Source organism: Juglans regia, chromosome 13, assembly GCF_001411555.2.
Source record: "Juglans regia cultivar Chandler chromosome 13, Walnut 2.0, whole genome shotgun sequence".
In the NCBI taxonomy this organism is placed as follows: Eukaryota; Viridiplantae; Streptophyta; class Magnoliopsida; order Fagales; family Juglandaceae; genus Juglans; species Juglans regia.
The window spans coordinates 7812315-7839669 of record NC_049913.1 but is presented as its reverse complement, the minus strand read 5'-3'; the positions used below and the strand labels follow the sequence as shown (position 1 = coordinate 7839669).

The following is a 27355-nucleotide window of genomic DNA, read 5'->3' as shown; positions in this document are numbered from 1 at the left end:
TATATGTGCGGGTGGGTACCCATGTCCGCCCTCGTCCTCTTTATCATTGGTAGTCTGCTTTTGATAACTTGCGGGTGTGGGTGGATGGGCCAACCCGGCTGGGTATGGGGGCCATCCCACTACGCGGCTACGCCTACCGAGGATGGCCAACCATCTCCCATGAGATTGGTGGGAATAACCTTATTTAGATATTTAATTTAACTTCAATTTTTTTAGATTTAATTATAAAGTATGTACTTAAATTTTACCTTTTAAAACAAAATTAATATCGTAACTTTAAAAAACTCATTATCAAGTAATTTCGTTAATCTCTCATTAAAAAACTAACTGCATGCCCCACGTGTTAGCAAATCAAAGATGCACGTGTGCAATCTCTTTTTAATTTTTTAATAAGAGATTGACAAAAGTATCTAATTATGAATTTTTTGAAATTTAGATATGAGTAATGAGTTTTGCGAATATTGAAAATATAGGTCCTAATTTGCAAAAACTTGAAAGCCGAAATACTTATTTTACAATGAACATTTTTTTGTTATTAGAATTTTTTAATAGGACGATTAAATACATTCCATTCTTTGGGAAAAAAATAATAATAATGAGAGAGATTGATACGTCAACCTCCCATGTCATCAAATGATGTAAGATCCTGACGGTAAATGCTCTCTTAAAACATATTTAATTGGTAAATTGCACCGATAAAGAAGTAACTTAGGATTAGCTATAAATCAAACTTCTACGAAGGTCATGTACTTGGCCGGGCAACGAGACTTACATTCATAAATATAGTTGGATAAATTGGCTCAGTTTAGAAGTTGAGTTGAGTTGAATTCTTTATGAATAGTAATAAGTTGAGATAGTAAAGTAAATTTTTTAAGACCCACCTAAAATATGTTTATATGTATTTTGATGTTAAGATGAGTTTATATGTATTTATGAAAAGTTGAAAAATGTTGTAGATTTCACGTGTAAAGAATTATTGAGTTAAAAAAAGTTGTGAGTCTCATGTATAAAGAGGTTTTGAGTTGATATGAATTTAGTGATTTGAGAGCTAAATATTTAGATGTTAAACTCAATTTAAAATTAGATTGAACTTAAACGGGACTAAAAGATTACAAGTCCTATTCGTTACATGACGTTTGAAGACAAAGACTAACCAACCTAGCAACAAAGAAATAGACATTAATCGACCGACCACATTAAAAAGCAAAAAACAAAAAAGCCGGCCAGGGTCAACTGGAGAAAATTACATGTGCAAAACCAGATTGTTTTCCTTTATTAGGGTGGGTACATTGTTGATCATGGCTTGGTTAGTTGACATCCATATCTCGATTAATACAACAACAGCAAGCACACGAAAACATTAAAGATTGGGGGCTGAATATAGGTGAGAACGGGTTGACTGCGTATATTTTCCAGCAGGGCCCAAAAGAGAAGCTTGGGGGGATTGAATTTTTGAACGCGGATTCATAATAGCCTGACCTTTTTCACCAGAAGACACGGTCAAACTGTATTTCTAAATTATAAGTTGGACCAATGACAGCATTTTTCTAATATTTTTCCTTTGACCAATCTGGTATGTACGAGGCGAGTCTCCTAATACCAACGAGTGCTTGGAATTTCCGAGAAGGTGACATGTATTGTACCCTGTTCCACACTTCCAATCTTAATGGCATCTCATGTTGTTTTTCGTTCTACACAGGAAATTTTACATGTCTGTCTGTCTCTGTTCTTCGGGCAATTATTTGAGAAGAAACCGCATGCTCTACGTTATGACTCTTAATAGTAATCCAATAGATAGATAGTCACATCGTTGCAACAATGACAATGAACATGGAGTCTAGGGAAAAAGAATCTCGCTTTTCTGAGATTCATGGTCGAGAGTTCACTACGTACGATATCGATATGTTGATGCCACGTGCACAAACGAATTGGGTTGTGAGAGGTCGAGAGATTGAGGGTTGGTTTGTTTATATAAAATCAAACTATCTTATTTTATATAATTATTATAATTTTTTAAAATATTTACGTCTTTTAAACGCGTAACCAAACAAGGCCATTCATTGACGTTTTGGAGGAGTTGGAATTTGTGGGGACATCTTTTGATTTTTTTGGCTCCGCCACGTTAATTTCGCTATCTAATTTGGTTAAAATTTCAAGGGTCAGCCATCAGTGCAATGAGTTAGCTAGCATTCATTCCCTTTTTCCAAATTATTTCACGATTCGATTCGTTGATGTATGACTTTCATTTTTGGCACTTTGTGGAAAGCAAATGTCGATCCTAGAAATTCATTCGACAGAAAATTAATGTTCATGAGAAGGTACTTGTACATAAGAAAATGATTTTGATGATATAAACGGGTCAAAAATTATTGTGGGGATATGTCATGTCAAAACGTTACTCATCAAAATATTTCAAATCTCCGTATTAATATGACTTCATATGATATGATTTATTTATAAATTTAGTTTTTTGAAATTCTTCTATGATTAAAGTATTTTTCCATATCATGATGATTCAAGTCGTTCAACCCCACATAAAATTCCACTCTTCTTGAAGGCCAAAAAACATAACAAAAACGTCCAAACTAATTAAGCCATCATTGATTAAAAAATGGTACATCCTAAGTTCAACAGCTTCTATGGACGTACCGTGGACTGTGGAGCGACTATAATTTTATTAGTAAGAGCTAAACTTCATTTGCAATGTGAAATTTTTGAAATTTCCACTCTATTAATAATATCTACTCTACAATGTATTTGAAATTTTTATTTTTTTATTATTTTTTAACATATTTAATCATTAAAAAATAAATAAAAAAAATATACAACTTCATTAATAGTTACGACTCACTTTCTTAACCATTACGTTAAAAAAATTAAAACTAAAAATAAAAAAGAAATACTAAATAAGTAATAAGAAGTAATAAACTTATGATTATTCTTAAATAAATATTATAATTTGGCACAAAGCTTCTAGAAGAGCTTTGACCTCAGCTATTTGGGCTTGTCCTTTCTTGCTAGTTGATAATCTTGATACGAACCTCCCATCTGATCACCTCCAATCACCCTCGGATTTCCCGAACTCTCGATGAGCTTAGTTTGTGAGTGATACAAGAGATGGGAAACTCGGGGAGGGAGAAAATCCTTTTGTCCAGAAGAAGATCTAAGAGCATTTTTATTAGATTAGTTAAAATTAAAAGATAATTTTGATAAATATAAGAGAAATTTAACTTTTGACTATTTCATTCACATAAATCTCCATATTAGAATAGCTATTTTTTCATTATATAATAATAAAATAATATAAGATGAATTTAATTTTAGTTATTCACATTAAATCTTCACATTAGATTATACATTTATTCATTATACGATAATGAATAATTAATAATTTCAAAAATATTTAATTTTGTTAATTATTAATTTATTTAATTTTATCATATTTTACTATTCTACTTATTATATGTTAATTAATAATCATGTTCTTATTAAATTAATATATTAATTGTGATAAAAATATGTAATAGAAAGAAATGGAGAGAGAAATAATTAATAAAATATGTATTTGATGTATGTACAGTAACCTTTAAATTTAAAAAAACTTTTGAAAGTCACTGTAGCTAAATTCCAAATATTTGAAATTTGACTAATTCAATGTGAACATATTTTACTCTTTAATAGTTAAATACTCATTAGATTTAACTTTTAGCTAATTCAATGAGAATGCTCTTAGTGCTGGTGATGAACCGGATCTGAGAAGGCAATGGGCTTCTAAAACGACGAATGAGAAAGGGACACATGAATATAGTAGGCCCAATACAAATTAAGATTTAAGGTGAAATTTAAGTGAGTATTTATAATTATAATATAATAAAATATAAATTATTATATATAATAATTTTCAAAATTTTTCATAAAATAAGATTTTATTTAAAATCTTTAAATAAATTTTTTTTAAATTTATTAATATAACAACTAAAATGAGGCTTCAATATAAATTTTATACTTCAATTTAACAAGATCTTAACAAAATTATTTAAAATATAAATAATTCATTATATTTAATATTAGATTTAGTATTACGAGACCTTGTACACATTACAAAATATTAAATTATTTAAAATTTTATTTAATAAAATGGTTTTTATTTTTTTTATTTTTAAAAAAATACCTTATTTTCATTTTTTGAAACCTTATATAAGGTGGAGGCTTTAGACAATGACCTAAACGGACTTAGAATTGAGGCGGCCTATTGGTAGGAAACATGGCAGCATGCTAAGAATTTGAGATCTGATGAGAATGTCTGAAGAAAACCAACCCATTACCCACACGCAGTTGCTTTTTTGGGGGTTGGAGTCGGCTTTAGATTCATGAAATTTGGACCTTTATCATCCTAGAATTCTGACCTACACGCTGAAAAAGCCCAAAACTGTATTATGATAAATAACCATATTTTCCATTAAAGATAAATTATAATTTTGATAATAATATTAGATATAATTATGAATTTTTAAACGCTTTTTTTTAAAAAAAGTAAAATTTATTATTAAAAATAATTTTTTTTATATAAATCTCATATTTTTTTATTTTTTTTTAAATATACGACACTTATATAATTTATGATTACAAATATAATTTCTTATTGCATATATTACTCGAAAAAACACATTACCCATGTTTATTTGTTATTGTTTTGGCATTTTTTCTATTAAAAAAAATGATAAATTATATATTGATATGTAGTGAAAAGAATGATAAGTATATTTGAAAAATTCTATACATCATACTACCATCTCACTTTCATCTTATTAAGTAATATGTGATACATTTATCACTATTAAATGATCATTTATTATATAATTTTTTATTATTTAATAAGAATAAATGAATTACATAATATTTAATATAATCAAAATAAAATAAAAATATAATATATAACATTACTCTTTTTCAAAAGCGTAAAAGATATTCAACTGGAGCATTCCCAGTTATGCGGACATTCGGATATCGGCGACTATCCACTCGACGGCAAGGACATATGGAGTGATTGGATATCCCTTTACCTAGATACGGGCCTGAGTTTCTTTCGTATACTTGCAATCCAAATTAATGAACGGCCTAAACTCACCAAACATAAATCATTAAAGTTAGACATGGAACAAATTTCATCCATACAATTGGAACAATAAGATTAACAATATAATTATTCAATTATAAAGTCAGTATGTCAAATATATTATTTACATAACTCAAATGCTAATATTTAATTTATAAAATTTAAATTTTAAAATTTATCTTTCAAATCAAATTATATGATATGAATAATTTTACTGCCCGTTTGAAAATATAGTTTTTCTTCACCATATCACATATTAGTTTTCAATCCACCTAATTATGTACATATCATAGATTAGATTATGATTTGAAGAAAAGGAGGAAGTAGAAAAAGAGTCATTATTTACAATAATCGAAAAAAAAACTGACGAATTTTCAAATAATAAAATAAGGGTAGTGCTAGTTGTTCCCACTAGTACAAATTTTATTTTTTATTATTTTTTATTTACATTTTTTTACATATTTAAATATTTTAAAAAATTAAAAAAAATACACTAATATATTAATAGTCAATTTTTAATCAGTAAGTAAAATAAAAAAAAATTAAAAAAAAATACATGAGCGGTCGTGAACAAAATAGACTAAATAGGAGCATTATTTATAAAATAAACACCGGAGAGAGTTCTTAATAGAACCAATGGGGATTTTGAGAGTAATATTTTATTCTTCTCCGGCATAAGCATCAAGAACTGAACTTGAAATCACCACATTTGACATAAAACCTGCCCATGAACCTGCCTAGTAAGCTCCAATTCCTTCAACTTCACGCAAACAGTCAAAAGACCGGCAAAACTGAACTCGTTATACCCAATTGACTGTCTCCGCAGCTCCCTATAAAACCTCACAGCACCCACTCCGTGCAAAAGCCATCACCACAGTGTTCCATGACACAATATTCTTCTCCGGCATTTCATCAAACAACTTCTTGGCTGTCAAATCATCCCCATTTTAGCATACCCAGAGGGCCAGAAAGCATCTTATTCCACGTGTACAAGTTCCTCGCAGACATTTTATCAAACACCTTGCGTGCCTCCACTTCATCACCGCAACTGAAGTACACAGGAATCAACTGGTTCGACAAAAACGTAGTAGGGTGCTTGAGTCCGGTGAGCCCATTTGGCATGTCTAAGAGACTAAGAGATAGGAGAAAGTTTCGGAGGGCAAGCGGAGGCCTTTGCGGGCCAAGAGCTCTAGGGAAGAGATTGATTGGGAGATTTTTATATAAATCTTATATTTTTTTATTTTTTATTTTTAAATATGTGACGACTACAAATATAATTTTTTATTGCATATATTACTCGAGAAAACTCATTACCCATGTTTATCCCTTCTAATGGTTACGTGTCTTTGTTATTTTTTTGGCATTATTTTTTTATTAAAAAAACATGGATTAAAAATAATGTCTTAATAAAAAACTTAATGTAAATGTTACTTATCATTTGCAAATCACACATCAACATATGATAAATCATTTTTATTCTTCTATTTAAACATTCTAAATAAAATGATAAATTATATATTGATATATAGTGAAAAGATTGATAAGTATAATTTTTCAAAGAATAATGCTAGAACCACCGCTGGGCTCCTGCTGGGTTCTAGTATGTGTTTTTTTATATGTTTTTTGTAGTTATTTTATATATATATATATATTAACAATTTTAAATATTTTGAAAAAATAAAAAAATTCACAATATCATTAAAAAATAATTCCTTAATCATGAAGTAAAATAAAAAATCATAAAAAATATTTTTTATTTTACTTTGTGATTAAGGAAATATTTTTTAATGATTTTTTTTTTTACTTTCTGATTAATGAAGTATTTTTTAATGATGTTCTAAATTTATTTTATTTTTAAAAAATATTGAAAAATGTTAAAAAAATATATGTAAAAAATAACTTTAAAAAAATACATGAAAAACACATGCTAGAGCCAACGGGAGCCCCAAGCGATGACTCTAGCATTGTTCTTTATAAAAGTGTAAAAGATATTCAACTGAAGCAGAAAAATGCTACTTGCAACCGTCCTGGGAAACCCCTACGGCATCGCGTCTAACGTGGCAAATGCGAAGACATCGTTTTTGTTCTCTCGAAGACAGAAGGGGCTCTGGTGGCCTCCTTCCCATTGCACTCACAACGGGCCATCATCAACGAACAGTGATTTATCTAGAAAGATAAAAAAAGAAACAATAGAAATACATTGAAAATGAGTTCGGGAAGAATCTAGTAAATGTGTTTGGCAAAAATCTGAATATGGGTTTGAAAAAAATATTTTAGTGATGAAATCTAAGAGATGAATTTTTTTTTCTTGGTAGAGAAATGCTTCAATATACCAAGTTCATTTGTTTTGATAGGTAGCTCCCTCAAGAATTCTCTTGTTCTATCTTGAGCCAAATCCCGCTCAAAGGCCTCAGCTTTATGCCGTTGTTAAGAGATGGGAGAAATATGAGGAATCGCCTAATGACCAGCTATCAAAGAAGAAAATAAAGGCCCTTTTTTATCCACTCTCACGTAGGCCTTCAGAAGAAGCTAGTTGCTTGAGAATCAGCTATGGGGGAATGCCCTCTTGCTATGGTTTGCTAGAACTTGAAGAAGAAAAACTTAGTTTTTTGCCTTCTCACTTTTTTCTTTCTTTGCTTTTTAAGTTCATTTTACTTTTTTTATTTTTTTCACTTCCACGTAGGCTAGCCAGTCACCCCACATTTGTATGTGCCAATTGTACCCAGCAGTTTTGTTAATTTAAATTAATGAACAGCCTAAACTCACCCAACATAAATCATTAAAGTTAGACATGGAACAAATTTCATTCATATAATTGGAACGATAAGATTAACAATATAATTATTCTATTATTGAGTCGGTATGTGAAGTATACTATTCACATAACTCAAATGCTAATATTTAGTTTGTAAGATTCAAATTTTAAAATTTATCTTTTAAATCAAATTTTGCCATAAGTAATTTTACTATCCGTTTGAAAATATAGTTTTTCTTCACCATATCACATATAAGTTAATTTTCAATCCACCTAATTATGTACATATCAGATTAGATTATGATTTGAAGAAAATTAGGAAGTAGAAAAGAGTAATTATTTACAATAATAAGGGGGAAAGGAAAAAAAAAACTGACAAATTTTCAAATAATAAAATAAGGATAGTGCTAGTTGTACCCACTAGTACAAATTTCATTTTTTATTTATATTTTTTAACATATTTAAAAAATTAAAAAAATACACCTACAAATTAATACTCACTTTTTTAATCAGTAAGTAAAATAAAAAAATAAAACAATGCATAAACGATCAAAATGAGAGAGTAAAATAAGACGAATATAGTAGCATTATTTATAATATAAACACCAGAGAGAGTTCTTAAAGAGATTAAAAATTAATAATAGAACCAACATAAAATTATAGTCTAGAAAGAAAACATAAGTAGTATGATGTGAAAGAAAAAGTATAATAAAAGTATCAAAACGAAGTTGTAATTGTATTTTAAATAAAAACATGCATATGCAGTAATACATATGCAAAGCTAATGGCTCTAAGATAAGGTTTATTATATTGTCTACAATTAGGTGTTTCGAAAGTGATATTTGAATTTGACTTAGCTATACTTGTTAATTGATTTTTTAATTCAAAATGAAAATGTCATCTTTGGAAGTATTATAGTATTTGGAATGACATTCTTTGTTTTTAACAAATTCTATCATTTTCTCTTCAACGTTAATATACACATTTCAAAGCCTAATTCTGGACGGTGCTTACGTGTGGAATAACCAAGTGTGACCTCTCGAGAAATGGCCAATTCACTAAAAGCCAGACATGTATGTTTGGATTTTGGCCTTTTGGGAATATGCCCAAAACCGAAGCAGACGCTCCTTTGATTTGGGCTTTAGTCTCTTTGAAAGCTGGGAAAAGAAAAGCCATTATGCGTACTGTACATCTACTCCAGATGTAGCATTCAAAGCCTCGGCCGTATGCAATGGATTTGGATTGATTTTCAGATTTGAAACCCTGACCCCAGACTGCCATCCAATGACTGACACAGCTAGCAGCAGCAGCAGCAGATGCATGTAAGCAATGAGAATAACCCCAATCCTGATATGAAAATGATCATTTTGGGACAGGTTCACAAATTTGACAGCTAATAACAAAAATCTCCGGGAAGGGAAGGGAAGGGCCCCCTTGGTAGATGATTTTAGCCTAATCTTATGCACAAATTACCTTTTGAAACTTGTCATGACATTAATGCCACATGTTTTTGCTGGTTCAGAAGCTGGTGGGAGAGGCAATAATTTCTTTATGTTGCCACTAATTTGCAAATAATGAGCTTTCAACCCTTAGACATCTTTGGTGGGCAGTCTTATATATGTCCTCCTAACTAAATATGCTTGACAAGATGGTTTCAACTTTAGAAATGGTTTTACTTTTGAAACATCCCACAAAATGGGTTTATCATGAACTTGAAAAAAATATTACAATTAATATCATCAGAGAGAGTCGGTAACCAGGGAACAGTGGAAAAATTAATCAATGGAAAATGACAAAAATGAGAGAGAGAGAGAGAGATGGTTGGCGAAGAATAAAAATCTGCCAAGAATCTAGAGCTGTGGAATATAAGAGAAATGGGCAGGTTGGATAGAGCTGGAACTGGAACACAGGACACGTGGCCAGTTCAGAAGCAGTTAGCAACTAGCTTAGCTTCTCTTAGCTAGCAAAGCAAACCCTCCTAATGACGATATCCCATCACAATTATTCACATCTACCAGAATGAATGGACCATTGCTCTCTTTTTTCTTTGTGTGTGAGTGTGTGTGTCTCTCTCTCTCAGATACGGTATACGAGCTTAAGATTTCCAATGGTTTTATGCAGATTGGGGCATGTGCTCAGGTTTACACTGTTGGTATGCACGTTGCAGACCAGCCACATGTTTAATGTTCTCAGGAGTCAGGACCCCACCTTACTACCTACTCTCATGAATACCAAAAAATTTATTCTTCTTCTCAATTTTTATTATTCTTTTATTATTTATCTCATAATATATTAAATAATAAATTTATAAATAAAATATAATAAATAACTTTAATTATTTAATATTACATCATAAAATAATAAAAATTAAGATGATAAAATACTTTTTAAACACTCTGATTCTTTGTAGATAAACTTTTTGATCTCTATTGATTATTGGTCAATACAATCGACCTGTGCACATCAATCCACGTAGATTTTCTCTAATATTTTTGTATATTATCCTTTATATATATATATATATAGAGAGAGAAAACTCAAATATAATTATATAAGTAAAAGTTAATTTATTTAAAATTTATTAAAATTGCACGTACATCTCAAATTCAACACATTTAAAATTATGTTTAAATGTTGGAATGAGTTAATTGAGTAGGATGATAAAATATTATTAAAATATTATTTTTTAATATTATTATTATTATTTTAAAATTTAAAAAAATTAAATTATTTATTATATTTATTTTTTGAACCATAAATGACTATTTCCAACTAAATTTATGGGTAATGTAAAGAGTGGCTGGTGGGTAGTTGTGCATCACCATGGCTTATCAATTTATTTTGTAATTCAGAACTAAAGAAGAAATGATACCCATCTTGGACTGATTGCAATCGAGTCTTTGTACTCAAACAGTAGAACTAATTGTTTTTACTATTTTGATCGGTTTGTATGGAATGGATGACAAGTGATATTGTAGAATGCCTGTTTCTTTGAATGTGGGGAAAATGCCTTTTTTTGCCATACCCGTGAGCTGTGCTGAAAGAGAAAAACAGAGACACAAACACGTACATAAAAAGACAAAAGGTAAAAGAAAGTGCAGATCTTTAAAGGAGGAACGGGTGGGGGCACCGGGCATAAGCAACTAAACAAAGGGTGATGGCCGACGCTCTCATGTGACCATGACCTTAACTGAGAGAGACTGCACCCTCCTCGATTTGTCAAAATTTTTTACGTGCCTAGAGAAAAACAGAGTTTGTAACACTAGAACCCCTCAGCTCAGATTAACAAAATTAAAAAGGAAAAGAAAGGAAGTAACTAGAAAGCCTGCACTACTCACCACCGCCATTGATAAAAAGCTCTATCAACATCATTATTATCATCATCATTATTGTTATTATTATTATAATAATAAAGGATTATTTCATTGTTCATGGGTTAGTAATGTTGTCCAAGAGGACCCATCAAACACAGTATATCAGATAAATCGAGAGTCTACAAAAAGGGCTTCCCCTCCACCACTTTTTCTCATCACATCCTCGAAGACCTACCTCTATCTCTCTCTTCCTCTTTCTCTCTCTCGCTGGGTAATGCTTCAGAAGAAGGATACACGGTCTCATTTGTTCACTCGCTTATTTTGTTATTAGAGATATCTCAGTATGCTTTTTTTTTTTAATGAAGTAATTAGCTCAGTTTTGTTTGGTTTTTTTTGTTCGTAGAAAAATGGGTTCTTATGTGTGGACTCTGTTACTGGGTTTCTTATTTATTGTCCCCGGAACCATGGGAGCTCCTCCGAGGAAGCCTGTTGATGTGCCATTTGGTAGAAACTACGTGCCCACATGGGCTTTTGATCACATTAAGTACTTCAATGGAGGCTCTGAGATTCAGCTCCATCTTGACAAATATACAGGTACTAAGAGTTAGAGAAGTAGACTAATGCCATCTGCTCATAGAATAAATGCTTGTACATGTCTCATCTTAAGCTCCTGTCGCTCATATTTTCCTCCAACACATGTTTGATTCTTAAAAGGTACTGGTTTCCAATCCAAGGGTTCGTACTTGTTCGGCCACTTCAGTATGCAAATCAAGTTGGTTCCTGGGGATTCTGCCGGAACAGTTACTGCCTTCTATGTGAGTGATTCTCATCTCATTTGTTTCTCATCTTTCAATACACTTCGGTTATAGTGTTATCGTATCAATTGTCTTGGGAAGTTTATCCGGTAGGAAAAAAAAAAAGAAAAGAAATTTCAGTGGTCGCAAAAACGTAGTACTTGTGGCCAACGACCCCAGTTTAGGTGGGATTTTACTCGAGTCCGCTTGATTTACAAAAATCCGAGATTTTTACGCTCCTTTGGGCTTTTCTTCTCAAATGTCCCCAAATCCTGTTTTGGTACAGCACTGATCTGTTAATGTTTATGCTACAGCTATCATCTCAAAACTCGGAGCATGATGAAATAGACTTCGAGTTCTTAGGTAACAGGACGGGGCAGCCTTACATTTTACAGACAAATGTCTTCACAGGAGGGAAGGGCGACAGAGAACAGAGGATTTATCTTTGGTTTGACCCAACCCAAGCTTACCACTCCTACTCCGTTCTCTGGAATCTGTATCAGATTGTGTAAGTTCCTCTTTTTATTTATTTCTTCCTTTTATCTCTTTCTGCATTTGGTTTGGAAAATACCTAATCAGGTTTTTAGTTTATGATTCTCGTATCTAAGTGTTCATAAAAAGGGGAGAAGAATAGGACTGAACAAATTTTCTTAAGTCTCAATCTCAAACTGCTGCCACTTTCTTGAGAATCTAGTTCATTGTTTGACATAACAGATGATTATTTTTGCTTGCGCTCTTTGGAGTAGATTTTCCTTAACATTCCTGGCTCTACATTAGTGACTAGTGGGGTGGTTTCCAGTTTAGTTGTTGATATTAATGACTTGATCTAAATAGATTCTTCTTACCCAAAATCGTTAATTAACCTATAATTATTTTTCATGGGGCTATAACCGATGATCAACAAATTATCAGATGAAATTTATGATGACCCTCTACTACCTTGAATATTTCTTGAAGAGGAAAAAAAAAAAATACCTTGACTAGAGATTCTTTCATTCTTTTTTTGAATCCAGTCTCACAGATTCTTTCAAAACTCTAAACCGTGATGAATAGATGATATCTTCTATAATAAATATAGATAGAAAAGATTATTAAAAGTATGTATTTTATACATATAATCTGACGTCATATCACGTATTAAGAACAATCCATTAAAACGAACTGAATTTAAAATATATACTGTTATAATGAATTTTCTTTACTGTAATTCATATCCATCAACATCCAATAGTTGGCCGCAATCATGGGACATACGGTTGTCACGTATGTAAACAGGATTTTCCGACCAAACAGGAACATAAATCAAACAAAGCAACGACTAATGAAGTCGGTGTGTCCATTAGTGTCAACTCTGGTCACCAGGAACGAGGATTGGTTTCATCATGGGGCCTTACTTTGTAAACCGTAGAAGCCGACAGAAGCCTTTTGAAATCAATGATGAGAATCGGGAGAGATTCAGTACCTTTTTTAAAAAGTAGAAACACTGATTTGTCGGCATGTGGACATTGGGGAATGGAAGAGATAATGCTGTACTTTTTCAATGTGTCAGGTTCTTTGTGGACGACGTACCCATAAGGGTGTTCAAGAACTGCAAAGATTTGGGACTGAGATTCCCATTCAACCAACCCATGAAGATCTACTCCAGCCTCTGGAACGCCGATGACTGGGCTACAAGGGGCGGCCTCGAGAAGACAGACTGGTCCAAGGCACCCTTCATCGCCGCCTACAAGAGCTTCCACATCGACGGCTGCGAGGCGTCGGTGGAGGCTAAGTTCTGCGCCACTCAGGGCAAAAGATGGTGGGATCAGAAGGAGTTCCAAGACCTTGACGCTTATCAATACGGACGCCTGCAGTGGGTCCGTACCAAATACACCATTTACAACTACTGCACTGACAGAGTCAGATACCCTTCTATCTCACCAGAGTGCAAGCGAGACAGAGATATATGATTGATTCCTGAAGCCTGATACTACTGCTACTACTACCATTTGTTTTATTTACCATATTAAGTTATGGGGGGATATCTCTTTCTCATTCGTTATTTTCCATGAATGTTCGATCCACTGTGGTTTATTATCACCTGGGTTTCTGATATTTAAATGGGTGTTTGTGTAATCTGTGTAAACTACTGTCAAGATTTATGTTGTCCAGCTTGCATGTGGACTATATCCCAGTGAGTTTTTATCGTCTATTTATATTTTATAGTGAACTACTTCGATGAAGATCCCCATATAAAAGATTCGGGTATTCGCATGCTTGGCCATTTAGGTTTTTTAATGCTTTTGCGTGATGCAATTATAGATGCACGAGGAAGTGGTCCATGCAAGTTTGCATGTGCTTTAATAACAGCACTGGCATCGATGCTTCTTCATAATTTGAAAAAATCTAATAAAATGATTTATATTGACTCATTCAAAAAATAAAAGCTTGAAATATGAGTAACATTAATTTTAACAAAGCACTCATCATCAAATTTGCTTGGCACATCATAAATGAGACAAACAGTGTCAGGAAAAACATTCTAACCGTAAAATACTTTCAAAATACTACTATTTTGAAGTCACAGCAAAATCATCAGATTCATGATTTTGGAAAAACATTTTGAAACAAAAAAACTCTATACAAAATAGAATTTGTGTCTAGGTCAACAATGGTGTCTCAACTAAAGCATGGTCAGATCCTAGGATTCATATTTTACCATCTCTTAAATCACAACCAAATCCAACCAACACCAACATAGACCAAAATATGAAAAGTTTTAGAACTCATTTTGGAAGAACCAAGAAGATGGAACACATTGCTACTTCAAGTCCTCTTCAACACAGAAACTGTTAATGGCATCTTGAAAATTCCTCTCTCCACTAATGATCACATCAACAGAGAAGATAAGATAAAATGACTTCATAACAGTAGCAATTTCTCTGTTAAATCAGCCTATGCCATCATAACAAACACTCAAAATTTCTCACCAGAAAGCCCAAACTCTGAAATTTGAAAAAAGTTTTGGAAACTTAAAATGCAAGACAGGCTAAAACTCTTACTCTGGAAAATAATGCATAATATTCTACCCACCAAAGCAGTCATCAAGAGAGTTATTCCCACCATACAAGGAGATCAGATTCTTTGCCCCCTCTGTAAGACAGAAGAAGAAAATATCAGCCACCTCTTCCTTAAATGTCAATTTTCAAGAATCTTATGGAGGCAATCCCAATGGCTAATTAACATCTCCACCTTTGCCAGTCAACTAATCTCTAATTTGATCCAAATAATTCTTAATCCAGCCCATCTCATAAAAATCTCAAAATAGGAAATCCATTCATTCCAAATCTTTGCAACTCTTGCAATGGATAATATTTGGTTTCTCAGAAACCAAGTTATCCACAACACTCAATGCCCAACTCTTGAGTGGTTTGTTTCCCGAGTCACAAAACTCCACAAGGAACATAGTAAAGCCTGGATCACAGAAGAACTACAAAAGGAACTGAAATGACAAACTCCACCGGAAGGTTACCATTCACTGACATTTGATGTAGCAGTTAGAGATCAAGGAAGCTACATAGCTTCAATATGCAGATTAGAAAGTGGAATCCCAATATTTGTTCAGACAGGTTACATCCACAGCACCAACCCAAACATAGGAGAGGCCTCTGCGGCTCTTATGGCAATTCAACAGGCTGCAATCAGGGGCATAAAAAAGATTGTGATAGAAGGAGATTCAAAACAGGTTGTACAAGCTATTTCTAACCCAAATACAACCTCAAACTGGACAATGCTAGCTATAACAAGGGATATTCACTACAGCTTATGCAGTTTTGAAGACTGGAAGGTGAAAAAAATTCATCGATCTCAGAATCGATGTGCACATAACTTGGCGCAATGGGTAGCATCCAAACTCAAATTTGGAAGCATTCCCCTCATTTCAATTTCACAATGTCTCCTGAACTTTCATAGTGGAAATGACCCTCCTTTATTTGTATAATTAATTATTTGTCTAATTACTATCAGAATTTTGTAACATCTACTTTTTCATCAATGAAACTTGCCTAAAAAAAAAAAAGGTAAGTTTTTAAATTTGAAGATATATTATTTATTTTTAAAAATAATATTTTATTATAAAAATTAATTGTACTTTTCAATTTTCATTTCTTACGATTTTTATTTTCTTTGAATGCTTTTTTACTTTATCCCCCTTCCTTTCTTGCCGAACACCCCATTTCTCTCTTTCCTCGACTTCTCTTGAGTTTCCTCTTCTTTTAGCTTTCTCTCTTCCTTCTCTCTCTCAATTTCTCTCTTCCCTCACTGAACACTCCCTCTCCCACCGTTCTTTCCATTTTTAGCATAGGTACAATAATTGCACCCAAGTGATGCGACCGAGCAAGACAGGGTTTTATAATAGAATAATATTACAATATCTTTTTAATTTATCCCTTGTTTTGACCGCTCATATATTTATTTATTTTTTTAATTTTTTTAATAATTAAAAAAGTGACTATTAGTATATTGAGTAATTATGTATGAAAGATTTATTTTCTAATAATATTCCTTCACCTTTTCAGATTGAAGAAGTAAAATTTATGTATAAAGAGATAGAGAAGATGAACTTCACAATGGAGCACTGTGAGACACCAACATAAATGATAGCAACACATGATGACACTGAATATGAGAAGAAGGCCACACTAAAGACGCCTAGTCAATGAGCAGTCAAGTAAAGTTGCCGAAGACGTTGAGGAGGAGAACGCGGAGGTTTTTGCTGAGAGGCCTAGAGGAAAAAATGCTGAGAAATAAAACTTGAGGAAGTGGAAGGCCTGAGAATCACGTGATGTTGAGATCAATATGATGTTAGGTCAAATGATCGAGGATAGATGGTTGTGCATGGTAGAGAGAAGAGCATACATGAAGGCAGATCGCAATAAAGAAGCACAATTAGAACTTGATACAAGAAAGTGGGAGGCGGAGATGATGAGCAAGGATCTTGTTGGCATGAATGCCATGCAGCAAGATTTGCAGTTAATCTGATTTTAGTGGCTGCCCAACTACATGTGAAGGAAGAAATATGTGGCTGGGCGCCAACTATGAGATCTCATTTTATTTTTTGAAATGGATGATATTCTTTTGAAATTATGATATGATGAAAACAATAGCAAGGGAGGTTTTGGGTTGTTGATGGGTGGCTACTTTGTCCTGGAAGAATGGGCAAGTTTCAATTTTGTAATTTTTGTGTTCAGTTTTGTTGCTGTTGATGGGTTGCTGTAATTGTTGTTGATGTTGATGTAAGAAATATTATTGTAATTGCTTTGTCCTGGAACGATGAGCGAGAAATATGTGAGCAATAAATATGCGAGAAATATGTCCTGATTTTGATTTGCTTTGTTCTGGAACGAGGAGCCAGAAATATTATTGTTGTTGTTGATGGGCAAATGTAATTGCTGTTGATGTGTTGCGAGAATTTTATTTTTGTGTTTAGTTTTAATAAAAAATATTATTATTAAAAAAATAATATAAATATTATTTTTTTAACTAATCTAATGTGGGGTTATGGGCCTATGATTAGAGAGGTTTTGGATTTAAAGAAAATATATACTTTTCGTCAAATTTTGAAAATGACTTTGATGAAATCAATGATAATGCTATAAATCTCTTAAAATGTTTTGTTTTCCTGAGTCTTGTTTTTCTATCATCTTTCAAGCTCCAGATGAATAAACATGGTAGAATCCAGAACTTGAAACCAAACAGATTATCTATATTAAATTAAGGGAATTTACCTGAAAAAGAGGAGGAGGACGGAGGACGGAGGAGGAGGAGAAGAAGAAGAAGACATGCATATATAGTTTCATAGATTTTCAGTGTTAGCATCAGAAACTAGTTTTCACGGGCTTTTCAGAGTTGATAGCAATTCCTATTGAATTTCAAACGGGGGATGAAAGCTATATCTGTTCAAGGCTTTAAAAACAAAATTGACCAATATATCTTAGATTTTTGTAGAACAGAAATTCTAATCCAACCTAAACAAATACGGATCCATCTCTCTCTATAAATCATTGGATGACTTTGTGTGATAAGGTTGAGCTATTTGGCCCAATCGAATCCACCTAATCAGACAGGGCTTGCAGAAGCCTTGACCAAGCGTCGAAATCATACAAGGCAGGCCTCCAAATTTTGATGTTTTCTTCTCATTTTTTAGATTCTACCAAATCTTTGTTATTTTTTTTATTTAGAATAATAATAAGATTTCCCTCATACATTCATGTCATAGATTTATTTGATTGCCGTTTAGATTTAAATTGCCCTTTTGAGATCGTCACAGTATCAGGCTTTATTGCCACAATTATTTCAACTTTGATTCAATTTATCTACCGATTATAGCATATCAGTTATTTTCTGATAATAATCAATACAATTGGGATTCCGTCCTATTCTTAAAAAATATCAGCAACTCTAGGCCTTCATTATTGTTTGTACTGAGCCACTAGATGGAGTTTGAATAATTATTTTAAGAAAATTTGTTCTCCTTTTCATTTTTTAGTGTCGTACGGAATCAACAAAGACTTGGTGCAAATTTTCTGGCATTATAGATGAAGCAAACATTCTAGCATTTGTGTTCATATCATTAAAGTATAAAAGCAAGATTATTATGCTAATTTTGAATAGTGGGATTGCTTGTTTTGAATAAAAATAATACTCATCGAAAAAAAAAAAGGCAAAAGGTTCGATCACAACTGATTACATATCTTCAAAATCAGAAATCTACAAGAAAACTGGGAGAGAAGTTCATAAACAGCATGAAAGTGGAGGTCACTTCCAGTTGTTGGCAACAATATCAGCAAGATCAACTACCCTCTGTGAATAACCCCATTCATTGTCATACCAAGCAATCACCTTAACCATGTCATCTCCCATAACCATAGTTAGTGAAGAGTCAACAGTTGATGACACGTCACTGCACCTAAAGTCCACCGAGACAAGAGGCTCATCACACACTGATAGGATACCCTTGAGTTCGTTTTCAGCAGTATCCCTGAAAGCTGCATTTACCTCCTCTGCAAATGTCTTCTTTGACACTTGAACAACAAGGTCCACAACTGAGACATTAGGTGTGGGCACACGGAGAGCAATGCCATTCAGCTTCCCTTTCAGGCTAGGAAGAACAAGGGCCACAGCTTTTGCAGCACCTGTGGAAGTTGGGACTATGTTGAGAGCAGCAGCTCGTGCTCGGCGAAGGTCGCGGTGGCTTGCATCAAGAAGCCTCTGGTCTCCAGTGTATGAGTGGGTGGTCGTCATAGTACCCTTAATGATGCCTAACATATTATAATAATTGTATCAACATAATGGACATGCCTTACAACCACGCTAGAGGATTTGGAAGTAGTGATGAATATTCAAGACTTAAAGTTTGATGAGATAACCGAAGGGAAAACTTCTTCTTCAAGCACAATGTTTGCCAGAAAAAAGAGCTAAACGAATCAATTAATTATAGTCAACTCTAAACACATCTTTAATAAATGCGCAACCATTGCAACTGGTTCTCAAGCTCAAGCCAAGAAAGCAGAGAAGTAGATAAAATATCATATACACAACAGAACAACATGCTCTCAGTAGCATTCTCAATGACTGGTTAAAAAAACAGATAATTTTCTTATTCCTCACAGTAAAGAAAGCCATCAAAATATGGCGTTGGGGAGTTAGGGAGGAGGCTCGATTCCAAGGCCGCAAAGATGCCAATAACAAGGCTAGTGGACAGCGAAGAGGTGATTCTCGAAAGATTGAGAAAACTGCGAGGCCAATTGGCGAGCATGCAAATGACATTTTAGGGCGATTATTAGGGAAGACTTGTTACTTAGTCAATACAAGTGAAAGAAAATACTGCGATCATGAATGCGAATTGGACAAACTATCGCATTCATGAGGCAGAGAAAGGGTCTTAACAGAGCTGAAGGTTTAAGCAGTGAAAACTGTGGAAGCAACCGCATGCTCTTGAGCAGTAGTTCTGGCAACCAAAATATTGAGGAATCGTTCTCAGCCATATAGATATAGTTATAAAAATGAGAAAGGCGAGATGCAGAGAAAGGAGAAGTACTGAGAAGAAAGTTACCGAATTTCTGGTCGAGGACCTTGACAAAGGGGGCAAGGCAATTAGTGGTACAAGAGGCATTGCTGATGATGGGCTCGTCTGGGTTGTAAGCGTCGGCATTAACGCCGACCACGTATGTTGGTATATCACCTTTCCCAGGAGCAGTGATGAGCACCTTCTTCGCCCCTGCCTCTATGTGCTTTCCCGCGCCATCCCTGTCCACAAACACTCCTGTCCCTTCTATCACCAGGTCTATCTCCAAGTCCCTGCAAAAACCACCCTCTTTGGTTACTACTCCATTTACGTACCACTCCTCCCTACCCAGAATAGAATAGAGGAAAATGTTTTGTTTTTGAGCCATTCAGAAGCTAAGAAAAAAAAAATGAACCTACTTCCAGGGAAGGTTGACGGGGTTGCGGCTGGAGACAACTTTGATGACCTTCCCATCAACTGAGATGGCAGCATCGCCTACGGGCTTCACGTCAGCCTCGAAGATACCGAGGGTGGAGTCGTACTTGAGAAGATGGGAAGCTTGCTTGACACCGCCAGTGTCGTTGATGGCAATGACGTCCAGCGGGGAGTCCTTCCTGCCATGCCAACATCTCAAGAAGTTCCTTCCGATTCTCCCAAACCCATTGATCGCTACCTTCAGTTTGGCCTCCACCACACCCTTCCTGTAACCACCGTTCCTGCCGACCTACAACATTGCCCAATAAAACGTTGAGAAAATCCGATTCTGACTACTAGCTAGGTCGCCTAGAGTTAATTAAATTAATTAAGGCATTTATATTCCTAAATGTACCATGAAATCTCGAAATCCAAAATGGCACCCAAATTTCTTTTACGAAGATTTCTTATGTCGCCTAACCCATTTATCTGAAACGACATTTTCAGTTGCCTACCATCTGAAGTTGATCCAGAACCAAAGACAACGATAATGATCAATCAAATTATTCATATTTAAACCACATCAATCATACTCTGCAGAAAGCAGATTGATCACCCAAATCGATCCTTGTCCTGGTTGTCCAAATTATCATACTAGTGGAGACAGTTGGTCGTAAAAGTTTGTATTTGTTATGATTCAATTGAAGAACAATCCATGCACGCATTATGAAGTGTCAGATAAATCAAACATGTTTCCTATCGAGTCTTGGGTTTTGAGATTGCATTATGATTCATTGATTCATACAGCAAGTAAGAAGCTCAAACTACGTCGAGTATGTAGTAGTCCTACATAAGGGATCCCTGGGGAGGAGTTCAATTCAAACTCACAGCAGAGGTCTGGAAGGCAATAACAGAGAGCAAGTCTTCCGAGGTTTTCCGAGCAAAGGGAAGAGAAGCTACCGAACTGCGAAGGCCAGCGAATTCGGAGAACCCCTGACCCGTGACCTGAACACAGAAACTAATCTATCACGTCAGTGGGCGTCAAAATAACAAAATAAGACAAAGGAAGCTAAATGTAGAAGAGACGAATGGGTATTTAAAGAAGAGACCTTGAGAGATGGCTTAGGCACGGAGAGAGTAGCAGAAGCCATGGTTGTTTACTTTACAACCTCAGCAACAGTTGCAGCTGCCGTAGCAACTCAAGTGGCCAATGTGAGTTCAAGAAAGGGAGGTGGAGGGTTAGATAATATGGAGAGGATGAGATTCTTGATAGCCTCTCGTTCAACTTATGGCTGTGGTTCCGTAGCATGTTATTTCTTCCACATCGTCCATGAACCTGCATTCTTATCTCTCTTTTACCAATGCCATTGATTTTCTGGGTTCCGGGCCGAAATTTGAGCCCAGTTTAGGTAATGGAGTAATTGGGCTTTATGCTATGAGCCGAACCCGTTCACAATCAGTTGTAATTGGGAGAAAAAGACAAACCTTATTCATGGATTTGATTATTGTTATGAATCAAGTTTTGATATGTTAGCGATGTGAAGGATGTGATCACTTGCAAATATAATTTTTCTCCAATTTTAATTTTATGATTTTATAATGAAAGATCAAGATATTGATTGAATACTATAAAGAGTGATGCTACTTTGCCGCCTATCCACTGTGCCCTGTGAATTTGCACTTTTTTTTTTGCCTTTTATTTCAAAATTTTTTTAACATATTTTAAAAAAATGCCAATACATTAATATTCAAATCCTTAATCATTAAAAAATAATAAAAAAGAAATAAATATATGAACCGTCAAAATAAAGAGGCATATTAACATTATTCATATTACAAATATATTGAGGGCTTAATCGGGGGCGCCTTTCTTCTATGTCCGTACACGTCCCTTGAGGCCTTGTGGGCTTTCTGGGTTTGGTGTAACTCCAAAGGCCCGAAATTGTGAGTGGCTACGTGGTCGGGTCCTTCCGGAGCCGTAGGCCCCAAAAAGAGCGAACCGGGACTAATGAGGAGTCGGTCGTCTCCGTGTATGGGCCAGCACCAGCAATTCAGCAATCGAATAAATGAAAAAAAAAAATGTATACTGCAATGTTTTTTTTCCTTTGTTGATAATGGTTGGTGAGATGGTCATCCTACAATCATATGCTCTAAGAAAAGATATTATACTCAACATTATTTATTTATTTATTTATTATAAAAGATATTTGGGACAGGTGAAATTGCAGAGAAACTTTTATGTACAAGAGGACCGAGCTATGTAGTGAGAATCAATTAAAGTAAGATGATTGAGATACATGTTTCTGATCCTCAATTAATTAATTAAAGATGCATAAGTGAAAGCGGGGAAGGTGCTTGCATGTGCTGATCGTTCCCGTTGGTACTGCATGCACGCAGATCAGCACCCTGAAGGCTGAAATGTAAGTAAAGGGATGAAATGGAGAAGTTGAGCTAGTAGATCATACGGTGAACTTCATAACATGATGAGGCACCCTTTAAAGTGCAGAAATGGAAGATGTTAACCTACCTCTTGTACTATTTATTATTAATTGGAGCCCACATTGTTAATGTTCTTGAGCTATCGTGTAAAAGTGGTAAATATCCTTTCTTTTCGTTTCCTCTGATCATCTTCTTGTTGAAGATCATGCAACCGGGAAAAAAGATGCAACTTTTGTCTATTGCTCGTGTTTCATGTACTAATGCAACTGTTACTTACCAGATTGTTATTCTAGAAACAAGGGTAGAACATCACAAACAGCTTCGCATGTGATTAAGGACAAAAGCTGCCTTTCACTCATTACAAGAAAGGAATGTTGCAAATGCCGTGCATATTATACCAGTAGAGCAGAAAGGTCTAGATCTCCAATTGGCCCCAAGCGTTTTCAGCTTTAGGAATACCATAATGGGTGCTTATTATGACGTGAGAATCAATCAATTGCCTTATGAGTAAACCGTCCAAGAAAACTTGGATACTGAAGATAGATATCTGCATGTTCCCGATCCTCAAGGATGTATAAATGAAACCAGAAGGTGATACCAAAACAGCAGAGGGGAAGGTGCTTAATTGTTTTGATCACCATTCCAATTATTACTGTAGACATTCTAGACAGTAATGGGAGATTCGAAATGGGTCATAGACGTCAATGATGGAGTAAAACAAATGGGAGATACTTCAAAGATGAGACAACAGTGGGAAAAGCATTCAATCTATGAAGTACCTGCAAGCGTTAAAGATCTAAACAAAAAGGCCTACATGCCGCAGACAGTCTCATTCGGTCCTTACCATCACGGGGAAGCACATTTAAAACGGATGGAGGAGCATAAGCACAGGGCATTGCTCCATTTCTTAAGGAGATGTGGAAAACCTGTTGAATCGTGCCTCGACGCTTTAGATAAGGTCGTGCAGGATTTGAAAGACTCGTACGAGCCGCTCGATCCCAAATGGGCAGACGACACAGCTGGATTCTTAAAAATGATGACTCTCGACGGATGCTTTATGCTGGAAATCCTTCGTGCCAGTGTAGATGAATCGAATGACTATGATTCCAAGGATCCAATATTCAGCAAACACGGGAAACTGTATATCATGCCCCATATCAGGCGCGACATGCTGATGCTTGAAAATCAGATCCCAATGCGGGTTCTTGAACAACTGCTTGAAGTTGAGAAAGGCTCCAACGTCATTAATAATCCAGTGAAGGTGAAATCTCTCTTCTCTGTCTACGTGACAAAATCTTGCAACCTTTTCTCAACTTCCGTTATTTTTTTGATTTATAGACTTGAATATAAAAAAGAAATACTTTTATCTTAAAAAAATTATAAAAATGTAAATTTATAAACTAACGTAGTTTAAAGTAGTACCTCAGATTATATAGTTATTTTTACTATAAAATAAATTTAATCGATCACTTGAAGCCACGTTAATTTGTGAATTTATTTTTATGTAAACTCTTTATGTATATATCAGTTCTTAATTAAAAAAATCGATCACTGTGAATTTTTTTAATACTATTTTTATGGTTTTTTTTCTTAATTTCTTTTACAAAGAAACGATGACTCTTGAGCAGGATACAGAGAGTGTCAATCAACTCATACTCAAGTCTTGGTTCCCCAAACCCCATTACTCAGAGATGGGCGACTGCCTGCACGTACTGGATGTTTATAGGAGGAACTTGCTTCAGCAAAAGGGAAACCGTAAAAAAAAGCATAAGGGGAGACCACTCGGACAGGACATGAAGCCAAGTGGTGATGAGATCATAAGATCTGCAACAGAGCTTAATGAAGCCGGAATCCGGTTCAAGGTAAACAAAAATGCGAGCCTCAAAGACATCACTTTCGCCGGCGGGGTGCTTAGGCTTCCACTCATCGTTGTGGACGATGCCACCGAGTCGATATTCCTGAACTTAATAGCCTTTGAGCGTTTCCACGTCGGGGCCGGCAACGAGATTACCTCCTATATCTTTTTCATGGACAACATCATCGACAATGCAATGGACGTTGCCCTTCTGCATTCGAGTGGCATCATACAGAATGCCATTGGAAGTGACAAAGCTGTCGCCAAGCTCTTCAACTCTCTCTCTAAGGATATAACGCTCGACCCAGAAAGTAGCCTCGATGTAGTGCATAAAATGGTTAGTGAGTACTGCAAGAAGCGCTTGAATAGGTGGCGGGCCAATCTCATTCATACATATTTCAGAAATCCATGGGCTATTCTCTCCCTTATTGCTGCCATCTTCTTGTTTGCGCTCACCATAGTACAGACCGTATACACAATACTAGGTGTCAAATGATTCTCCACCGCCTTCTCATTAGTATAAACCTCCTCTTCTTGACCTCAAAACGCCTCGCCATTGAAATCGGTTGCATACGCAACGGAGTGGATCCCATTCCTAGCCCGTTTCTGTGGTTTTACATGAGTCCGCTTCGGGTTTTGGAAAATGTTCTCCTTTTCATAATAACTTTGAGTGATCTCGTTTTATTGAATGGTTTCAGTTGTGGGTTTGACAAAGGGCTTATTTGTTTTTTTATTTTTATTAGTGATAAGGGGGTTGTTTGATAATCTTCTCTTCCTCGATGTCATCTGAATAACATGCCATACATATGTTCCCAATAATGTCATCCCAGCTTTTTTATGATAGACATATTTCTTTACCATTCTTATGTGCCATCATAAAATGTTGGGTCCTAATGGTGGGAAAAAAACATCTTTTGAATAAGATATCACGAAAAGTTTCAATGAGTTTTTCCTATTTAAAGCTCGACCTAAAAATCTAAAAAATACTTAACTTAAACTATTTCATTATTATTCACAAACCACCTTACTATTAATCACAAAGTTCTTATCTCATCTCATTTCCAAACATCTAGTACAAGTAGGCCAAGCTATGGAGTGAGAATCAATTAATTGCAAATTCAAAAAAAAAAAAAAACTAATTGAAAGAAAAGTAAGATGCATGCTTAAGATACATATTTCTGATACTCAATTAATTAATTAAAGATGCAAAATAAGAGCATTCACATTGGCTTAGTTAAATGTAAATGCAAATTAAAATTTGGAGAACATTCCTTTAAAATGGTCTACATTGAAAGAGGTAAAAGGCAAATATTTTACTTTCTAGAGAAGTTGAGCTTGTAGATAGGGTGAACTTCATAACATGAAGCAGAGGCACCCTTTAAGAGAATATATATGGAGGAATGAAAAAAGCATTCGTCTAAGTTTATCTAGTTTAGAAAGTAAGAATACCTCAATACTATTTATTATTTTACTTTTACTTTTTCACCTACTTTTTCACTATTATTCATTATTCTATCATTAATTTTTTATTATTATTTACAGAATATTTATAAATACCTTACTACCCAAATGCAACCTAAAAGTGCAGAAATGGAAGATGTTAACCTGCCTCATGTATTTATTATTAATTGGAGCCCACATTGTTATTGTTCTTGAGCTATCGTGTTAATGTGGCAATTGCCTTTCTTTTGATTCCCTCCTCCTCTTCTTGTTGAAGATCATGCAACTTTTGTCTATCAGTACTGTTACATACAGGCAAAGACCTGTGCTTGTATGCAAACACCATTGATGTGGCGTCAGCAATTATATTTAAAAAAAAAAAAAAAACAGCGGCAAATAGACTTTTTCATTCTTTCGTTCAGTCAAGGCTTCAAGCTTCAAAGAAGAAGAAAATGTAGTGGCAAGAAGACACCATCGTTCATTTGAGCTTCATCCGAACGGAGCATAAGCATAGTTTCTCAACTTCATCTAATTTCTTAGCTACCAAACGGAGCATAAGCATAGTTTTGGTTAAAGAATTATTAGAAAAACTCCTAAGAGCTCAATTTAATCATGTTTTGTTGCAACAGACTCTAATTCCTTGCTCTGGCATTGTGGAGAGAAATCTCTTAGCAGACACGTCGAAGATCGTTGAGAAGAACAACAAAATTCACAAACGAAAAGACAATCTCAAAATCATCGTCACTAACTATCTCTCATCTCTCGGCTACGACTCCTCAATTTGCAAATCCAAATGGGACAAATCATCCTAAGGGTGAGTTTGGTTACCAAACTCATCTCAATTCATCTCAACTCATCATTACAATTTTTTCAAATTCCAATACAAAATATAATAAACAATTCAACTTTTTTAAATTCTAAAATAATAATAATATTAAAAAATAATATTCTAATAATATTTTATCATCTCAACTCAACTCAACTCAACTCACTTTAACATCCAAACACCCAGTCGGTACTCTTTCTCTCTCTAAATAGTATTACCTTAATTCATTTTAATCATGAAGGAAAATGAAAAAAAAAAAATCTTTGGTTTTGGTCCAGGGGAATACAGCTACATAGATGTAATAGTGGAAGGGGAGAGATTGTTGATCGATATCAATTTCCGATCGGAGTTTGAGATA

General features: G+C 34.5%; 3 protein-coding genes across 4 annotated transcripts; 2 read left to right on the top strand and 1 right to left on the bottom strand.

The window, feature by feature from the left end:
- Positions 1-11364: 11364 nt before the first annotated feature.
- On the top strand, positions 11365-14147 carry LOC108997488 (xyloglucan endotransglucosylase/hydrolase protein A-like). 2 transcript variants are annotated; one of them, XM_018973812.2, is made up of 5 exons: positions 11365-11456; positions 11589-11779; positions 11900-12000; positions 12294-12487; positions 13529-14147. In XM_018973812.2, exons 2-5 carry the CDS (start codon positions 11593-11595, stop codon positions 13926-13928), a joined length of 882 nt encoding a protein of 293 aa, XP_018829357.1. In that variant the 5' UTR covers positions 11365-11456; positions 11589-11592; the 3' UTR covers positions 13929-14147. The 2 variants fall into 2 exon arrangements, with proteins under 2 accessions (XP_018829357.1, XP_018829356.1); XM_018973811.2 differs by having other exon boundaries at positions 11372-11482.
- A 4470-nt stretch (positions 14148-18617) lies between these two features.
- Positions 18618-21763, bottom strand: LOC108997409 (glyceraldehyde-3-phosphate dehydrogenase A, chloroplastic). The gene is made up of 5 exons (XM_018973670.2): positions 21547-21763; positions 21326-21442; positions 20443-20747; positions 20072-20316; positions 18618-19277 (listed from the first exon to the last, which is right to left on the bottom strand). Exons 1-5 carry the CDS (start codon positions 21586-21588, stop codon positions 18775-18777), a joined length of 1212 nt encoding a protein of 403 aa, XP_018829215.1. The 5' UTR covers positions 21589-21763; the 3' UTR covers positions 18618-18774.
- A 1729-nt stretch (positions 21764-23492) lies between these two features.
- On the top strand, positions 23493-25540 carry LOC108997335 (UPF0481 protein At3g47200-like). Its single transcript, XM_018973543.2, has 2 exons — positions 23493-24137; positions 24505-25540. The coding sequence occupies exons 1-2, from the start codon at positions 23550-23552 to the stop codon at positions 25225-25227; spliced, it is 1311 nt and encodes a 436-aa protein (XP_018829088.1). The 5' UTR covers positions 23493-23549; the 3' UTR covers positions 25228-25540.
- The last annotated feature ends 1815 nt before the right edge of the window (positions 25541-27355 follow it).